Raw genomic sequence first — 21,472 nt, 5'->3', positions numbered from 1 at the left:
TACTCAAAGTTATACCCTCATGGATCTTTTTTAATATTTATCACAGGAACTACTGGTCCGATTTGAAAAATTCTTTCAGTGTTAGATAACCCACTTATTGAAGAAGGCTAAGGCTTTAAATTATCCTTGTATACCTACGGGAACGGGAACTACGCGGGGTGAAACCAAGCGACGTCAGCTAGTCTTTAATATTCTGCTCAACCCGCATTCATCTCAATGTCTACTCCCACAAGGAGAGAGGCGTTTAAATGGGCTGATTATCATAATGATGATAATTATTGTTTAAAATCAACTGCCATCTAGCGTGTATCATGAACAAGATAGACAAAAAATACTAAATTTTTCTTTTAGAAAAAATTATTTCAACTTTACAATATTACAAATAAACAAATTTATTTACAAAATAAAATTATCAAAAATTTAAATTTGTGGTGAACTTATAAGTACAAATATTTTTTCTAAATACTTTTAAATTTGTGTTATTATCTAACGTTTTTTTATTATTTTTTAGTTTTCTTCTGAAATCGTTAAATCATTGCTTTCTCTCTTTCCTTTGATATTATGTTTATAATAAGCTTCTTGATTAAAATAGTATACTATAGTTTACGAGTAGGTATAATATTGAAGGAAGAACATAGATACATTCTTAGATCTATGTTCTGTTCTACCTTCATTTCCTTCCTTCCTTCATAGGGTCTGATATTCATAGCATAGCACATTTTATTCTAGTATTAAAATAGTTTTTCAATCAATCAATCAATTGTATTAAATCTTAAGTATTCAATGCGTTATGCTAGCAAGAAAAGTATTTTCCATTATATTCTTCTATTCTAAAATAAAAGCCGGAACTAGTAAATATCAATGTTACTTACACTTTCTTAGTACCAGGATGAAGCAAGGATCCCCTGTTTCCCGGCTCATGCAACGGTTCGGCATGACCGTTAGTTAGTTGATTTACTTCTCCATTTCCAAGTGGTTGGGCCGACGACTTGCCAGGACTAACATGGACCTCCCCATTCACTCGGATCTCTACTTCGACGTGACCAGTATTATGGACAGCTGCTTCCACTTGAGTAACTTGAGCCTTAGCTGGAGATGGATCAGCAATTTGCACTGAGTCTTGAGTCATTTTTACAAGTCTTTATACACTTCTATTAGAAACACAGTAACTGATTATCTATATTTCCTCTGTCTTACTGAATTAATATTAAGACTTGCAACGCAAATTACGTGCAAAAGTAAGAAACACAAACTAAATAAAAATTATTTATTATGACACATGAAGACAAGAGGAAATGCAGATAAGATTATCAGTAAATTCCATAAGTGTCTTAAGGAATTTCGATAGTCAGAAATTTAGAATTTATCTCACTATACAATAGTTTGTAGACGTGGAACCCTCAAGGATATGGGGCCAAAATGCCGGACTCAAGTCGGTATAGAAACGAAATTATCATGTTATCATAATATTATATCGTTAATTGCTTGATATGTTTTATGTCTCACGTATCGATGAATCAATTGATTAGAAATCGCCAAGTGGATTTTGTTACAATTGTCCAGCTGCTTACTTCATATCAGAAGTTTGCGTTTTATCATCAAGGTCGATATATACTTCATTTTATTTTAATATTATGATATTTACCTCGTTATATATTGTGCATATCTTTATTTCTATTAGAAGTGAAAATTATTGCTTATCCCTACAATTCTGGTCGCCAACTCATCTATTTGGGAAAATAACTTTCGAATGATTTGGACAATAATTTTGATTATTTAGATAATATTTTTTTAAAACTAAAAGTATAAAAAGATTGTTTTTAATTAATTAGAATTAAAGATATCTAATAAAAATACGTAAAACGTTCTTAATCTAATTTATTCACTTAATATAATTCAAAAGGTAAAACTTAAAGTTAGATACATCACGTAATATGCCCGAAATGAATTATACTGGAAATGTACACAAAGGACTTATAATATGTAGTCTAAAGGTAGGTAACAGTGGCGAAGGATGGAATTTAGATGAAGGTCCCAACAAAGAAAATTCATATAGCGTGACACAAACTCCGGTTTCTCATATATTTAGATACAGTATGTAGTGTTTGTGTCCACTAAATAGATAGATACCTACACTACACTACATACATTTAGTAGACACAAACACTACACAGTACAACAATTAATATGCAATAATTTTTAAAGGTAATAGGTAATAAGATCACTTTAAATATTAAAATAGCCTCAATTCTTCTTTCATGATTATTTTTTAAAAATAAAAAATAAATATACTTATACAATACACATCACTATCTAGCTCCAAAGTAAGCATACAGAGTAGTTTGTGTTATGGGTACTAAGATGGTTGATATTATAATATTAATATACAAATATATACTACATATAAATACTTATATAATGTATAAATACACACAGACATATTTACTAAAATACTAAACCTAATATGAACAAATGAAATTGTATAAAAGATAAGATTCTAAGATATCATTGCCTACGAACTGAATAGGCAAATACTGCAAAAGCATTGGTTTTGAGTTATTTAGTAGATTCAGTAGTCCAAGTTCAGTTCATGTTGGAGACACAGTAGTCTCTTGCTGTGTGACCACCTCATCATCTCTCTGGAAGAGGTAGCTGGTGCCGGGTGTTGGTGAGGAGCTCCCTGGTTGTGGCGCGTAGGTGGGCTGGTAGCTCGGTCGGTTCTGGCCGTAGCGGTCGTATGTAGTGTCCTGAACTTGGGTGACCTTAGAGTCCAAATGGGCGACACCGCTGAAAGAATAATAATCTTTTTAACATAAAAAATTAACCGACTTAAAAAGACAAATTTTCAGTTGTTTTGTTTTTAATACAAAATTACTAAACCGATTTCCCAATCTCGAAGTATAGTCTTTCATACAAAAACCGGATTTTTAAAATTGGTTAATAAATCATGATGTAACAAACATTAAAAAAAACACAAGCATCGAATAGAGAATCCTTTTTTTTTTTTAAAATAACTAGGATATTTTGTTAAGTGCTTATAGATACATGATACTAAAAATCAATTAAGCTTTTTTTAAATTTTTATCTGTCTGTTTGTATGTCAGTCTATCTGTTTGTATGTCAGTCTCACTGTTTGTATGTCAGTCTCACTGTTTGTATGTTAGTCTCACTGTTTGTATGTCAGTCTCACTGTTTGTATGTCAGTCTCACTGTTTGTATGTCAGTCTCACTGTTTGTATGTCAATCTATCTGACTGTCCTGGCTAATTTGGAACGACTGAACCGATTTTAACAGGAACTTCACTGGTAGATAGAAGAGGTTTTTGAGCAACGTATATGATACTTTTAATCCCCAGAAAATCTATGGTTCCCACGGGCAAAACTGAATTTCACGTGGACGCAAAACGATTATTATATATTTTTTGTAAAATAATCTATGATTAGGATATGATGTGACGAGATAATGTTCATAAACAGAGCCAAACCGTGTCTCAATCTCCCCAACTCCCTCCCCCCCCTCCCCAACTCCCCCTTTCCTTATAGGAGCAAGGAGGCCTTTCCCAAATCCTTATTACCTCTGATCTCTATAAGGTCTTCTCTCTCCAACATTACGCCAGCCGCTGGACTGGCCGTACCCGCCCACATCCTGGTATCCTCCTCCTCCCGCGTACACGGAGCCACGGTATCCCGGGTCCCTGTATCCGCTGTACCCTCCGCTGTAGCCGGAAGAGTATCCGACGTTCTGATAACTGCCACCAGTTGTCACAGGCCTGGAAAAAAATATTATATATGAAAATCATCATCATCATCATATCAGCCGATCGACGTCCACTGCAGGACATAGGCCTTTTGTAGGGACTTCCAAACATCACGATACTGAGTCACCTGCATCCAGCGAATCCCTGCGACTCGCTTGATGTCGTCAGTCCACCTGGCGGTGGTCGACCAACACTGTGCTTACTAGTGCGGGGTCGCCGTTCCAGCACTTTGGGACCCCAACGTCCATCGGCTCTTCGAATTATGTGCCCCGCCCATTGCCACTTCTGCTTCGCAACTCGTTGAGCTATGTCGGTGACTTTGGTTCTTCTGCGGATCTCCTCATTTCTGATTCAATCACGCAGGGATACTCCTAACATAGCTCGTTCCATCGCTATCGCATACAGAAAAACCTTTAACGCACACATTTATCGTAAGGAACAGCCCACCTCCCTCCATACAAGAGAGGAGATATGGAACATAGACATATAGATTTTTAGGAGTGTGAATTTCATCCTACTCCTAACAAGTTAGCCCGCTTCCATCTTAGGCATCATCACTTACCATCAGGTGAGATAGTAGTCAAGGACTAACTTGTAGAAAATAAAAAAAAATACGCTTTCCAAAGAGGGTTGGCGGGCATGCGGCAATTCATTAACGACGGCCTCCGTGGCGCAGTGGTTTGCGCGGTGGATTTACAAGACGGAGGTCCTGGGTTCGACACCCAGCTGGGCTGATTGAGGTTTTCCTAATTGGTCCAGGTCTGACTGGTGGGAGGCTTTGGCCGTGGCTAGTTACCATCCTACCGACAAAGACGTACCGCATCAGGCGATTTAGCGTTCCGGTACGATGTCGTGTAGAAACCGAAAGGGAAGGGGGTGTGGATTTTCATACTTCTCCTAACAAGTTAGCCCGCTTCCATCTTAGATTGCATTATCACTTACCATCAGGTGAGAATCAAGGGCTAACTTGTAAAGAATAAAAAAACACGGCCACTATCAGATGTCAATGATAATGTCCGGGACCGAAGGGTTAACGTGCTCTCTCAAGCACGTAGGTGTAGGCACTAACAAAATCCCAATTCCAGGTTGAAAATGTTTATTGATAATAATTTCTTGGATTAAATTGCTCAACAATAAGGCATTTGACACTTTTTAAAATTGACTTAAATTGTTTATTAGAGTGCTACTAGATTGAAACAGTTAAAATATACATGAAACAATTAAAATATATACGATCATGATCGACCGCGTCTTGGCTCATATTGTCAAAAAAATGTTTGTAAACTAATTTTTTTATGTATTCATGTATAATTTTCAATAGTTTGAAAAAATATATCTATAATCTATTATGATACATGAATACATAAAAAAAAAAATTTAAAACATTTTTTGACAATATGAGCTAAAACGCTGTCGGTCATGATGGTCTGTATTTTAACTGTTTCATGACGTCACGTAAACACAAACCTTAATCAAACGGAGTGTTTGACAAAATTATTAGTTTGACATCGTGGTGGACTACCTGGCCTAACCCCTGTCATTCTGAGAGGCGACTCGTGCTGAGCAGTGAACCCAATATGTGTAGAAAATAGGTTGCGCGACTTATTTTCGTGAAGAGTGGGGACTCAGAGAGGGGTAGCGATCGGTTGGCGGGAACGACTTGCGATATAAGGAGCCCGTCGTACGGTCGGCTTCAGTGTGCTCGCGTTCGCGCAGTCCACATTACTTGTTGTGTAATTCTTAATGGGTTACTTGGGATAGGCAGCGAGAGTGACTTGTGTGAAAAAGGGGAGTGTTCGTTAACTGTCAAAGGCGCTTTTAACCCTACACAGAATGTTCACTAGTGCGTGAATCCACCAAAGGTCATTCTCTGCCATTCTAGGGTCTTATTTTTGTTACAGTTTGATTTGTTAATTATGTTGTCCTAACAAATGTTGTGAACCATAACCATTGTGCGACATTGGTTTTCTCATTTTTGTAATCCACTTCTGAGTCTGCTAAAAGGCTTATAATGATGAGAGAAGAGAACATACCTGGCATATTGCTGCTGACCATAAACAGTGGAGTCAGGGCGTCCAGAAGCGAAGTAGTACCCGCGCCCGGCCGAGTCCCAGCCCGCTTGACCACGGTACGTCTCATCCCAAGGGCGGAAACTGGAAACAATAGTATTTGTACATATAAATCGTGCGCATTTACTTGACACCTGGCCACCAAACACAAGCAAACGTCATTCGAGTGTTAAGTTAATCCGCATAAGTTACGAGTAGCACCAGAGGTGTGCATAAGGTTTTTAACTAAGGGTAGACTACAAAATTTAATAAAAAAAATTCAACCGACTTCAAAAACATAAAACGTACCGACTAAACTAAAAAGCGAAAATTAACATCATATTATATTCCTGCTAATTTGCTGTTGATTACATCAATTTGTAGGCGTAGGGCCTTGGCGCTTTGCTGTTGATTACCTGCTGATCAATTAGAAGGCGGTGCTATGCCCGTGTCTTGTTAATTTAAGCCGTTTCTGAAAGAACACTATCTGAAAAGCCGAATTCTTTATGATATCTTTACATGGCTTGAATTAATACATCACCGGGTTAGCACCGCCTTCAAATTCCTTTTTTTGAAGTCTGTTAAAAAAACGTGTAACTTGAACCTGCTGCCGTATGCGCCTAACGAAGCTTTTTACCCTTCCATATCAATCAATTAATCAATCAATCAATTGAACACATACGTACTTTGATACCTTTGCACTATCGATCTTCTTATCCTGACAGTATTAGTATAGTCAAGTCAATCAAGAATCTCATAGCAAATTGTATAATTGGTAGCGTTACTGTTTGCTATGTCAAGGAGTCATTTAAATAAATGACTCAATTTTTTTCAGCTTACTACAAAATAGTCTATTTCTATTAAAACCACTGTAAAAAAAAAATTACAGATCGTGCGCATTAACTTGACACCTGCCTACCAACAATTATTCGAGCCAGATGTCAAATAATTTTTTTTTAATTTATAAACTAACATACATATTGGGTGTGAAAAAAAAGAATAGGAATGATGTCAAGGTTTCAATATTTTGATTTATGTGAGACTTTTGGGCAAATGAGGTCAATATTAAATCAATTAAAAATCATATAACGTAATTGGAAAAAAAATGAAATAAAATACATTGTAGCTTTCTTACATTGACATTTCGATGTGATATTTTTCGTAAACGCACAAATAACAAAAATATTTGTTATTTAGTTTGAGCGCCCATACATACGCGTATTTAACGATCTCTCTCAGCGATGACGTTTTTTTTATTTATTTCTTAGTATGGGGCCTTTTTGAGTTATCCACGGCAGCGCCGCAAAATTGACCCTTTCGCTATAAGATCATTGACTGAAACAACTATCAGAATAATAAAAGTTGCCTCAAAATTCCACATGGTGGTAAACTCGTGAGCAAGGTTTTGTTGTATTTTGATACTTTATCCTTTTCGGCTTTAACCAGATTATCGTCATGTGGAACAGCAACAATTATTGCACGGTGCACTGACCATCGACTTATCATCATGTATGTATGTATCATGTATTGAAAGCTATTATATTTCGGTGTTGATTCACCTCCACGCGGGATGTGAAACCGTTAGGTTAAGTCAACCAGAATCTATCATTATCCGTCCACACAATATTTGAACGAATTTGAGGGAAAGCGATGAAAATTGGATTGATGTGTGTGACGTGCTAAACACAACAATAATGAATATGGCCGATGTTGTTCAGTGACCTGATTTACAGATAACGGTGGTAAATTGTCAGTTTCATTTACTTTTTGGATTAAAATATCCGGGTGACTAAGCTTTCTCGGTATTCTGTGAAATCGTGTAAAACATGTACAATTTCCGTAGCCTATGGGTGCAAACGGGACCTTATGGCTAAGCCAAGCCTGTACATATCAATCACTCGTTACTAGAATAGATTTTTCATTGAACATCTATCTTATTCATTCACCAATTTAATAGCTCTATTAAAAATGTAAAGTATAATAGGTTTAAAATGGAATGAAACCCAATTTCCATCGTTCCATTGCATCCTACATTAGTATCAGTGTGACAGTCTGTAGCACCACAGGGTGTGCAGCTCAATTTATGCTGCACATTGTATCATGCTAGCCACGCACCATCCAATAAGTCCACGTGCCTACAGCGCGATGGTGAGTGGCTAGCATTAAACATTTTAAGCTTAAACGAGTACAACACTCGGATCTGGCTAGCGTATTCACTTACTTTGAGTATCTTTAGTTTATAAAACACCACCAACTATGCGTAGCTATTGTGAGTAATTCTCAAGAAATTGTCATCAATGTCTTGAGAATTACTAACAATAGATCGTGATTTCGTATTCACTATTTTTTACCTACTAACTGATCAACATTGAGATTATAGGTAAAATGCCCTTTAATTTAGCTAGTTTTTGTTTGCTACTGACTACTGTCAACCATTTGTGGATATCATAGAGTACGTAGATAATGAAAATTGTCCAGCTGACTCTATAATTTTCGTTAACAATGGGCTTCACGTAATACCAAAAATGCGGTTGATATTGTTTTAAAGTTATTTTTGATAGCTAACATGTCAAAGTAAATGAATTGGTTTACAGCAAAGCTTGGTACTAAAAAGCAGTGTAAGTGTAAAGTGATGTATCTTCTTACCTATCATGAGGTCCACGTCCGATGCCCGGTCCATATCCTCCATAACCATCCGAATATCCACCCCTGTCTAAATAACCACCTCTATTGTATCTATCCTCATACAAAGGCCGTGTATAATCCGAATATGAATAATATCCATCTCTGCCATAATCATCATATCTATCCGGGTAATATCTATCATATCCAGGTCGCCTATAATAAGGGTCATCATATCTATCTCTGTAGGGATCTCTCAGAAATCGGTCGTAATAATCGGGCCTATATCTATCTCTATCATCATATCTATTTCTGTTCTTGTTTCTTCTACGATGAGGCCTATCGTCTTTGTCATCATGTTGCCTTTTGTCATCATTGTCATCAGTGCTGTTTTTGTTGTTCCTATCATTCCTGTCGTCGTATCTTCTGTTGTCGTCATCGTCGTATTTGTTTCTATCGTTTCTGTCGCTTCTGCTGCCGTATGTGGGTCTGTTAGACCGTCTGTCGTCATCTCTGCCGCGGCCTCTATCGTAATCATCATCATCGTCGTCATCATCCTCATCACATCGGCCGCATCTTGGTCTGTCATCTAATCTGTCGTAGGGTCGACCGTATCCATAACGGTCGTAATAGCTTCTTCCTTGGCGCAGTAGAGATTTTTCATCTGGAGTCAATACAGTTGATAACACTGTTTCTCCTTCTCCGTTACAGTGTATTACAAATGTAAGTGCTGTTATGCAAATCTGCAAAGTAAACAAATATAGCTAAATTATCATCTTTGATCTTTTATACAATAATTCACCCAGGGAAGTATTATCAACAAGCTTATTAATACTTGTTTCTAAAGTTGACACAGGTTTGTCTTCTCCACGAATTGCTACATTTAGTATAAGCCCGAAAAACTATTTATTTACTATAGTCCTTGACTACAATCTCACCTTTTGGTAAGCGATGATGCAATCTAGTATGGAAGTGGGCTAACTTGTTAGGAGTGGGATGTAAATCCACACCCATTTTGTTTTCCACAAGGCATTGTACCAAACGCTAAATCGCTCGGTGTTACGTCTTTGCCGCTAGGGTGGTAATTAGCCACGGCCGAAGCCCCCCACCAGCCAGACCTGGATCAATTAAGAAAAGTTCAATCGGCCCAGCCGTGGATCGAACATAGGACCTCCTTAAATCCACCGCGCACACTGCGCCACGGAGGCCGTCAAATACATTTTGATTCCGGCCATTTTGTAGTTCTTTTGGTTTATCGCGTACAGATAGACAGACAACGAGGGTTTTATAAAATATGTATTTTTACATCATCATCATCATCATCATCATTATCAGCCGATGAACGTCCGAAGCTGGACATAGGTCACTAGCATGGACTTCCAAACAAACGATCTCGAGCCGCCAGCATCCAGCGGCTCCCTGCAAACCGCTTGAAGTCTTCATATGTGTGTGTAACATATTACTGACAACCTCAGAGTAATTAGATAAAGACCTGCCTCGCAAGACATTATTTTTCTGTCAAAGTATATGATCAACGATCTTATGCGATTATAAACACTGTCTCTGTAGAATCCATGTTTCATAGTTTACAATCGTGTCCGTCGTTTAAAAACCTTCGTAAAAATACCTTTTTATGTACTTGAATGGTGTAAAAAACGAACAAAAACTGCTAGTTTACAATACAATACAATACAATACAATACAATCCTTTATTTGCTGATACAGTTTACAAGGTCTTAACAAATAAATATAATCTGTTCTGTATCACGCCCGATTGGCATGCAAAATATTAGTTACATTTACAGTAAATATTATGTCATTCCAGAAATTACTTTTAATAATGAATAGAAGAACAATATTAATTAATTTGAAAAAAAGAAAATACAAATAAAAAATAAATGAATCAAAAATCAATTTACATCATATTGTCAAAAGAATAAATTTATATTAAAATGTCAAAGTTAAAAATTCATTTATGTCATAAAACGCATTGTCCAGGAGAAACCTACGCAGATTATTTTTAAAACTAATTAAATTGTTCTCCTGTCTTATACGCTTTGGTAATTTATTATATATTCTAATAATCATCATGCAGATGCTCTTATTTAGGAAAGCAGTGTGGTGGGGAGGAAACCGAAATCTATCTCTGCAACGCTCACGATTATGCCTTTGAAATAATCTGTCGTTCGTTCTCAGAAATAATGCGATTTCAAATATATATAGGGATGTCACAGTAAATATCTTTAATTTTTTAAAATAGGGTCTACAACTTTCCCTTTTCTGCAATCCACATATTGCTCTTATGCATCTTTTTTGTGCAACAAAGACATTTGTAATGTAGCTAGCGTTACCCCAGAAAACTATCCCATACCTCAGAATCGAAGCAACTTGGGCATGATATGCCACAAGTAAGGTTTTATTATCAACTTTCTTGGAAAGCATAAATAACATGTAAGAAAGCTGATTTAACCTAGAACACACATATTCAGTATGCGTTTTCCATGAAAAATGTTTGTCAATATTTAATCCTAAAAATTTTGTTTCATAAGTTTCGTCAATTACTTTGTCGAAATATTTAATGTTTAAATCATATGTGATATGGCTCCTTATATTCTGAAAATTCATTAGTTTTGTTTTATTAAAGTTTAACGTAAGCGTATTATCGTCCAACCAATTCATTATATCTAACAGACTGTCATTTATAGAATTCTCGTGTTCAGTAATGTTCCTATTTATATAGATCACAGTGCAATCATCCGCAAATAGCACCATGGGATGATTTGTTGAATTCGGTAGATCATTTATATATATCAGGAAGAGTAGTGGACCTAATACACTTCCTTGAGGTACGCCGCGAGTAACAGTTTTCTCTTTAGATAAATATTTAGTCTCAGTTCGCGTATTCATATCGATTCTATCTATTAGTGTTATTTGTGTCCTATTTATGAGGTATGTTTTCAATAAATTTAGTGCATTGCCTCTAACTCCATATTTACTTAACTTCGTCAATAGTATCTTGTGATCAACATTATCAAAAGCTTTACTTAGGTCCATAAACAATGCTGATACAATTAGTTTGTTATCTATGTTTGTCATTACGTTATTAATAAACTGATAAATCGCCGTGTTAATCGTTTTTGTTTTTCGGAACCCCATTTGATTATCATTGAATATATTGTTTTTCTCAAAAAATGAGTATAATTTATTATATACAATTTTTTCAAAAAAGTTTAGTATAAGATATGTATGAAATCTAAGCTCGTTTTCCTTAGAAAATGGCAGAAAATTTTGTTCGTGAATTTGGGTGCGATACTAGTCCTTATGTATTTAGTCTGAGCTGACAACCCTAAGTGGATATTATACAGTAGATACATGACATTTCTCAATTGATTTGATGTTTATTTTAATAGTTTGTTAATCAAGACCAAATTAGTGAATAGGCCAGCTGGTCTGATGACTTATTCACAATTTTTGACGTATGTTAGTTGACATAATTATACGAAATTGAAATTCTATGCAAAAATGTCATCCGGGCCTTGCTGGTGGATATTATATAGCAGCTAAATGACATGTTGTCAATTGATTTGATGTTTATTTTAATAGGTTGATAATAAAGACCAAATTAGTGAATAGGCCAGCTGGTCTATAAAATGTCACGTAATTCAACTTCACGCTTAGCTGCAAGTGTTAACCTGAATACTATACGCATCTGTGATTAAAACTGTGTCAATTTTATCATTATCATCGCGTCCCTGATTTATCTCATTCACAAATCCCAAAAATAAAGTACCTACCTACGCAATTAATGCAAAACGGTCAAAAAATTCACAATGGCGTAAACGGCCAAGGCCCGGTCGTTTAGCTTGTTAATACACCTCGTGACATCATACTATTGTCTATGGGAGGCCACGCTCATTCAGTGCAATGGTGTAATATTAGCATAATTTCATTTCATGTCTAATATAATTTTTATTTTGGACATATCATACACGACTACGACTATTTATAAAAAAATATTGTGGTGGTAAAGTGAAACGCAAAGGGCCACGGGGTAGATCTCTAACCCGTTGGTCGGATCAGTGGCGTAGCGAGGTAAAAAGCTTATACTACTGTCTTAACTGGTTAAGTTTTATCACGTAAAAATACTTAACGTGAAAATATACAAAAGTTATTTTAAAAATGCTTAGCTATATTATCATCAGCTCTTTTTTGTGCACTGCTGTGCAGGTATATTATAGGACTCAAAAGTCATTACAAATATAAGAAAACTAATGTCGAATAAAGGTTATGATTCATAACACTTGACAAGTGTTGTGAACAGTCACCCAGTCGCTACACCATTGCAGAAGGCCATTTAGGCTGAGGATGGTGTGGGAATTTATGATCCATAGATCTATAAGCTATAATATTAAGCACCCGACGGTGGCCAATCTCATGGTGAGATTAACCATGTACGCAGGAGATATTATAGTGCACAATTAGTGTATACGCAAGCACAGGTGCACTCTCTTTTTCCTTGCTTTCATAGTCCGATGGGACAGCAGACCGATACGACCGGTGAAAGATCAGGCGCAGGACCGATACCGCCAGATATATCTACAGCCTTACCAGACAGACAAGACTGTAACTAAACCCAATATGAGCTAAAATACAATCAAAAGTTTTCTGTAGTCAATTCGTCGTAGTTATTTAGTAAATTGTAATCGTATGTAATATCGCTAATCGACATATAATTGTAGCATTGACAATGAAAGGCCGCATCGAGTAGGCGGCATGAGGTCACGATCCACAACCCTAATGAGGTATTGGGTAACTTGAAGGACACGTAATACATGTTATTAACCGGTGGAAGCTTCGATGTTTTGGCTAAAAGCTCGGCTATAGTAAACAAGGTGGCATTGACGTAAATTTGTCTAATAGAAAAATAGTCTTTTTTTATACTTTACAAGTTACCCTTGACTACAATCTCACCTGATGGTAAGTGATGATGCAGTCTAAGATGGAAGCAGGCTAATTTGTTAGGAGAAGGATGAAAATCCACACCCCTTTTTGGTTTTAAAACTATGCAACGGATTTTGATGCGGTTTTTTTAATAGATAGAGTGATTGAAGAGGAAGGTTTATATGTATAATAAAATCCATTAAGTAGTGGAGAAATACTGTTATTTTACACTGCAAACGCAGGCTGAATTCTACGAGATTGGTCAAAATAATGTAATAAGTATTGTAAACATTGAAAAGGTCTACAGAAAACTCCGCGATGGTAGATATATGTCTATCTTTTATGGATATCCGACAATAAAATTTTTTGTCATTTACTTTTTACAACAAATAATGGCTAATTTTCGAAGCGATTTTTACCAATACAACATTAATCCTTTTCCTATTAAATACCTTAAATATATTGGTAATTTAATATAGATCTATGTGGCCTTTGCTAATATCATATAGTATCAGCATTGCACCCGTGCGAAGCCGGGGCGGGTCGCTAGTTAATAGACAAAACGCAAATGATAGATAAACCAGCTAATTATCTTAAACTAATTTGAATACTCGGAGTTTTGAAAAAAACTGATTCAAAATGGAAAAATTTGGAAAATCCGAGAAAAAATATAACGTGATCACCCTAGGGATTTTTTTCAAAATCCATCTATTAATTTAAGGCTGAAATTTTGCTCCTACCTACCATAGATAAGTAGGCACGTTAGCCAATTAAAGGCTTTGGAAGAAAGGGAGGCTTTTATTCCAACTAAACATTACCAGCAATAATATAGGTCCGTATTCTGATTTTGAAAATTTTAAGGAGTTTCAAGAATTTGGAAAATTTTACCCATATAGAGTTGAAAAGGGGTTGACGTCTTAGTCTAAGTCTGTTATTTTGTCTAGTGATATTTAGGATAAATTGGTATTCCATACGATTACAATTTACTATCGTTAAAATTAAAATGTATTTAATGTTAAAAAGAAAGCTACTCCTACTAATTGTAATTGTACCTTTAAGTCAAAGTTCATATTATAATTAAATTAGTTCACTTTAAAGCACTTTCGAAACGTCAGGTAATAATAATGTATTTTGAATTTTTGAGATCTCGGGAACGGGTGACACGATTTTGATAAAATTTTGTATTAGTTAAGTAAGTAAGCTTTTGCTATTAGAATTTACTTAGAAGATAGATTTATGTATTAATAACTTCCGCGATAATAATATACGTGTATTCACACAGAGTACATCCTTTTTGTAGTGTTACAAAACTTACGATCCGAAAAACATACACTTTGTGCAGGTAGGTTGGTACATCTACATAGGAAACTATAAATACGTTACTGTAAAGGAAAGATTTTGAAAAGTACTTAAAAATTAATTTAAGATGTAAGAATTTCGATAAAATTCGGCGTAACACAGGAAACTTTTTATTTAAAAATGTATTAGATCGTTTTGGTATAAAATCAGAAAACGGTTTCTTTGAAAATTAATATTTGTTGGTGTATATTTTTAAATATTTGCACAGATAAAACTATAAATTTTAAGTAACTATAAAATATCTTAATCTTACCAGTATAGGCAGCCGGTCCATTTTCATTACATGCAGCAACCTAGCGCATCCTATGTGAACTGACACTTAGCGAGGCACTGACCTATGCAAAACCTGTTTACGCTATAAAATTACTATAAACTATACAATAAAACTTTACAGTCAACTCCCATGCAGTCTTTTGTTTATGCATTACATGTTTCCACAAAAAACACGAGCTTGGGAATTTTTAAAATTTTAAATTTCGAACAAGAATAAAAGCTGTTTTATCATCGACCTTTGCCGATAAATTAAAAAAAAAAATGTCCTTTAAAATTTGAATTTAAAAATAGAACTGGTGTGCGTTTCGCGGCTGCGTATGTCAAACTGGGCAGCGGTGCTTGCGTCCGGCACTTATAATAATTATAGTGCAATTGTTTTTTGTCCGTCCATCCACGGGGTCTATAGGCCATTTTGAAGGTTTCTCATGGTGTTTGGGAAATAGGTAGTTTCATGGCAATGGTATGGTGGCATTTACAGTAGGTACATGGGTTTTGAGGATTTTTTGCGCTTCGTTTAGTTTGAACGTACCTGTCACCGGACGCAATTTGAGCATATTTATAAAAATAACTGAATCCTAGTTCAAATACCTTTGCTGTGTTGTCGTATGTACTCGACTATAGCTTTATATATAGGTAACTTAAGGTTTGAAGTTTGAAGTTATCTATGCTTCATTTTATTTATTATTTTTTTTTTATTAAAAAACAAGTTTAGACCATAAAATTCATGACTTGCTTGATAGGGGTTCATGAAAGCATTTAGCTTTTCCTGTACATACAGAAAATAAACTGAAATAGTAAATTGTACATTAAAAAATAATAAAAAAAAGATATCCGTGATAGCCCAGTGGAAATGACTTCCACTTCCTTCCTACTTTCTTCCATGAATTCGTACGGCGTAGGTTCGAATCCGGTTCGTGGCATGCACCTCCAACTTTTCAGTTATATTTTTTTGTATGCTTTACAAGTTAGCCCTAGACAGGGTGGTAAGTGATGATGCAATGTTAGGACTAGGATGAAATCCACACCCCTTTCGGTTTCGACACGACATCGTACCGGAACGCTAAATCGCTTGGTTTTACCGGTAGGGTGGTAAGTAGCCACGGCCGTAGCCTCCCACCAACCAGACCTGGACCAATTAAGAAAACCTTAATCGGCCCAGTCGGGGATCGAACCCAGGACCTCCGTCATGTAAATCCACCGCGCATACCACTGCGCTACGTCAATATGGAGCTAGGGATGGCCCTGTAGTGAATATGTGAATAATGATCAGGTTCAAAAGGTCTAGCACCCAAAGCCGTGAAGCTAATTAAAAAAAAAAGCTATAATTACGAATTCTTTTTGTTGCCACATTGTCCACTTTTCAAGTCACACCTACACCTATGTAGTAGTAATTATGATGTATGTACATACGCGGGTAAGCGTCGAATAATATCGTGATTCCTTTGTTCACAGATCGAGAAAAGATAGCAGTTTAATTCATGGGAATTTTTTGTTTATTGTTGGGCAACACAAAATTGATTTACCTACGGATATCATTTTGGATACTTACCAGTATACTTTTATAGGTAGGTACGGATATTTATACTGATGGACTTTTATATAGTCAAGGAACTCTTGAAAGCCAAAAGAAAACTATATAAAAGTCAAGGAACCTTATTACTTACTAGCGGACTCGGTCAAGATTCGCTTTAACTTATGTGCACTTCTTTCCTACCCCTACCCTACCCTACTCCTACCCTACCCTACTCCTACCTTACCCTACTCCTACCCTACCCTACTCCTACCCTACCCTACTCCTACCCTACCCTACTCCTACCCTACCCCTACCCTACCCCTACCCTACTACTACAGGAAAACCATCACTATCTGTGATGGTTTTCCTAGTGATTTTTGTAGGGATGAAAATTGACGCATTGATCTTCGCCACAATAAGTGAAAATAGGTCAAGTATATACCTATGGTAATTGTTTATTCTTATTTTTGTGTCTTTAACTTTATTTCGAGAGTTATCCTAACTATGTATATATTATACAACATTACTAACAATTAAATACAATTAATTATTCGTAACTCAAATGAAGAAGGGAAATAATAACATCTAAAAGAAGCTGCATCGAGCTAGAACTAACAATCAGGAAGAGGAAGCTCCATTGTGATGTGTGCACTAGTTTCCATTGTACTCTCACATTAACGTACGTCTTTTCATATATTTAATAGGACCACCTACAGTGACACATACATTATACACACGAATATAATACATACTAGTAGACGTTGCGCGGTTTTACCCGCGTGGTTCTCGTTCTCATAGGAATACGGGGATAAAGTATAGCTTATAGCACTCACTTCATGGTTTGAGATACGTGATAAATAATCTCTTAAAATGCATATAACTGAAAAGTTGGAGGTGCATGCTCCGGACCGGATTCGAACCTACGCCCTCTGATAGAAGGCAGAAGTCATATCCACTGGACTATCACGTAACTCATATATATTATGTACATGTACAAGTAGGTATACCTACTCGTATTCGCTACCTAAAAGTGTACAGTACACATTAAGCACAAAGCAATGCACACGCACAGTGAATGTAGGTAGAAGTTTTAGTGGAAAAGTGTCGAATAAACCGCTAAATCCCTTGAAGTTGAGTATTTTTCTTATAAAAGGACGTTTTCCTAGCGATTTTCTCTGACTCTGTTATGGGCGATGCCAGGTAATTGCCACTTTTCATTTATTTTTCAGTTATTAAATTTTTTAAATGTTACATGAAAATGGCGCGACAGGGAACCATGTTAAATTAAGACGTGGATGAATCGAGAATGTCGTTGGTGATTTCGTTGCCGTGTCGCAATGGAAACACGCGATATAATCTGATGTGCTGAGGTGAACCAAAAAACGAGCGAGCACCGAACCGCAACTGCCGCGTCATGTGCCGACCTCGCAACCGCACACACGTATGACAATCAACACGTTGCATAATTAGATCAACATGGGGCCCTAACCGCTCGACCAGTGTTCCGCTAACTTAGGGGACATCCAGAAAATACGTCACACGAATTTCGTGATTTTTGACCCCACCGATCACATAAAAGAGATCGACTATTTAACCGACTTAAAAAAGGAGGTCCTCAAGTTGACCGGTATGTTTTTTTCCGATCGCAAATGCTTCCAGAACTAATAAAATGTATTGGAATGACAGATCTTGATCACGTGACCCATCGATAGCAAATGTAATTTCCATACATTTTTCTAGTTTTCGCAACGTTTGCGATTGTAGAAAGAGAATCGACTGCCTTTTGGCTACAAGGGCTGATTTGATGAATCAAGCATTACAATGTTCAAATTAGTGTCAGTTATTACGCGACTTCGTCCGCGTGGAAATCAGTTTTTCATATATCTGCGGGAAACCATTTTTCTGGAAAGAAAAGTAGCTATGTGTTAATCCAAAGTAAAATCTATATCCATTCCAAATTACAGCCACATCGATTCAGAAACCGCAGCGAAAATATGTTTTATTTTCATTTCCATTTACATAAATCGCGTGGGAACCATGGATTTTTCGCTATTTTCATAATTACCACGTTTGTTAAATTATTTTTTTCTTTCTATGTACTTTATTGAGAAATAAAATAAGAAACTTAAGCTAATTTATCCTAATAACAATATTAGTGGGATGTGGGATGGGATTAGTTGGAAAATTTGTTTTTAATACAATTAGGAATTGTGTAGTTAAGTGTCCTCGCTATAGTCGCTACAATAAAGTGTGTCATTAGCATAACGACATCGTAATTCGCGGTTACGACGGATGACGGATGGCTGGGTACTGAACCTGCTACCTGCTGGTCGTTGACTTCCATATTTAATTCAATATCGTCATTATCAGCCTCTTATAACAGCCTACACAAGCCTACCTCCTTACAGGAGAAAGATATTTATAGCTAAGTGTGCCGTGATAGCCCAGTGGATATGACCTCTGCTTCCGATTCCGGAGCGTGTGGGTTCGAATCCGGTCCGGGACATGCACCTCCAACTTTTCAGTTGTGTGCATTTTAAGAAATTAAATATCACGTGTCTCAAACGGTGAATCGCGAGGAATCCACCAGAGAATTTTCTTAATTCTCTGCGTGTATGAAGTCTGCCCATCCGCATTGAACCAGCGCGATGGACTATTGGCCTAATCTTTCTCATTCTGAGAGGAGACTCGAGCTCAGCAGCGAGCCAAATATGGGTTGACAATGACTAATACACTACTCTGAAGGTTGGTGGGCTTATTATACCCTATTCTGACTTACCACAGACAATAGGCGAAGGGATATCTATGACCTATATATATCTATGACCCACCACACAACTACATGCTGGTTAGAAGGCGGGCGGCGGCAGTGCTTTGGCTCTCTAATAATCACTATCAGAAAAGGAAAAGGAATCAAAATACTTGGACCTTGGACTCACGAGATTACCATGTGGAATGTTGAATCACCTTTTTACCATCGCACTGCAAGACACCACTGCTGTACCTACCTACAGGTGTAATAAGAATTTCACTCACGAATATCATATGATTAATGGATCGGAAATCACACTGACAAAAGCAAACAATTCGTCACACAAATCGAGTCTTTCGATTAAAAGTATCGATTATAAACCAAACGTCAGATTTACTACCGCTGCCTGCAAAAAAGACGCCAAGATCAATTAGGAAAGTTATCTTCAAGTTTGAATGAATATTGTGTATTTTTTTTATTATTCTTTACAAGTTAGCTCTTGACTAAAATCTCACCTGATGGTAAGTGATGATGTAATCTAAGATGGAAGCGGGCTAACTTGTTAGGAGTAGAATGAGTATCCACACCCCTTTCGATTTCTACATGACATCGTATCAAGTGCCAAGTGGTCCCATGATCATCAGGTGAGTATAACCAGTAGGTACAGTAATAGTAGGTAGTTTAAACTTTTTAAGTATTTTAAAGCCGCTATTTTTTATAAAATATTGGGCAAAGGACCTTAATATTGTCATAACGTCAGAACATGTCGAAACGGTCATAAAATGGAAGTAAAACCAGCGATGTATGCTACCATTTTTTACTACGATTTACCTTAGTTTGGAAGTGTACATTGGGAACTCGTATTAAGTGGACAAAAGTAGGTATTAATGAATACATTATGCAAAACTTAGAAAGAGCTGGTCCCCCTAGCCAAATGGCACGTCGATTCTCTTTCTACGATCGCTAATGCTTCGAAAACTAGAAAGATGTATGGGAATGACATTTGCTATCGACAGGTCATGTGAACGAGATCTATCTAATATTCTTGCCACTTGGCTACGGGGCTGTCCAGACGTAACTGGACAGTTGGGCAATAATTGCGGGGTTAACGTACGACAATCGCTACCCCAACTAGGGTAGACACCCCATAATAGTTATGTACAAAAAGAACAAACGAAAAGCAGTCAGTCCATCCATAGTAACAGTACATTAGTACAGTACCTATTGAGCAACATACGGTATTTTGTATCCAACAGTTCCCAAACATTTGTGAAAAGTTCGATGTCATGCAGACGAAGTGATAATAAAAGAAAATATTCATAAGAAATACTCGGCGTGTAAATTGTTAACCCATATGCATGGTACCCATACGCTGACGATCATACCCTTCTGGCCGGCTAAGTTTATTACCATTTGGGTCAAAATAGCACCTGCCACCAGCTCTGGGTCACCTGATGCTGCATGAATCAATTTGTCATACGCCATATCAATTATGGCATGACAGACGACAAGAGCCTAAAGTCTAAAATTCAAATGCCGCAAATACATAGTCCTTAGATACTTTTTATGTTTACTAGCCGACGCCTCGAGGTTGCAACAGTGTAGTCCCCGTTCCCGTGAGAATACAGGGTTAAAAAAAACCTATGATACTCACAAATAACGTGGCTTTCTAGTGGTAAAAGAATTTTCCAAATCGGCTCAGTAGATTCAGAGATTATCCCCTACGAGTACAACACGTCCCAAACCTACCTACCTACCAAAGCTTTCCTCTTTGTAATATAGTATATAGGTATGTAGATTTTTTAATAGAAACACCTTTAAATAATATAGAACAGATTTAGATATATTCGGCGCGGCATACGCTGGCCGCTACTACCTCGTCCTTCATCAATAATTCCGAACAATTACGGACGAAGTGTGAAAGACAATCCTCTTTTATTATTCACTGCGCATAATTCTAAGGGCTCTGCTTGATTTAATAGTCGTTGCCTAAACTTGGGTGTAACCAACCTATACTTATTATAAAGCTGAAGAGTTTGCTTGTTTGAACGCGCTAATCTCACTGGTCCGATTTGAAAAACTATTTCAGTGTTAGATAGCCTATTTATCGACGAAGGCTATAGGCTATATATTATACCGTATTCCTACAGGAACGGGAACCAGGCGGGTGAAACCGCGCGGCGTCAGCTTGTTATAAATATTTATGT

At 36.7% G+C, this 21,472-nt stretch overlaps 1 protein-coding gene across 1 annotated transcript; it reads right to left on the bottom strand.

Moving 5' to 3' along the window:
- Window positions 1-1,861: 1,861 nt before the first annotated feature.
- On the bottom strand, window positions 1,862-15,255 carry LOC112057914 (FHA domain-containing protein FhaA). The gene is made up of 5 exons (XM_024098526.2): window positions 14,981-15,255; window positions 8,452-9,170; window positions 5,791-5,910; window positions 3,575-3,769; window positions 1,862-2,787 (listed from the first exon to the last, which is right to left on the bottom strand). The coding sequence occupies exons 1-5, from the start codon at window positions 15,005-15,007 to the stop codon at window positions 2,589-2,591; spliced, it is 1,260 nt and encodes a 419-aa protein (XP_023954294.2). The 5' UTR covers window positions 15,008-15,255; the 3' UTR covers window positions 1,862-2,588.
- Window positions 15,256-21,472: the final 6,217 nt, after the last annotated feature.

Source organism: Bicyclus anynana, chromosome 14, assembly GCF_947172395.1.
Source record: "Bicyclus anynana chromosome 14, ilBicAnyn1.1, whole genome shotgun sequence".
Lineage (NCBI taxonomy): Eukaryota > Metazoa > Arthropoda > Insecta > Lepidoptera > Nymphalidae > Bicyclus > Bicyclus anynana.
The sequence above is the reverse complement of the archived record's forward strand: the minus strand, read 5'-3'. Positions and strand labels throughout refer to the sequence as shown.

Excerpts from the sequence above, each read along its gene's own strand:
- LOC112057914 (XM_024098526.2), bottom strand. The coding sequence starts at position 15,007 with ATGAAAATGGACCGGCTGCCTATACTG. Across the intron at positions 9,171-14,980 it reads TGGACCGGCTGCCTATACTG|ATTTGCATAACAGCACTTAC; the intron begins GTAAGATTAAGA and ends TTTACTTTGCAG. Across the intron at positions 3,770-5,790 it reads GGTCAGCAGCAATATGCCAG|GCCTGTGACAACTGGTGGCA; the intron begins GTATGTTCTCTT and ends ATTTTTTTCCAG.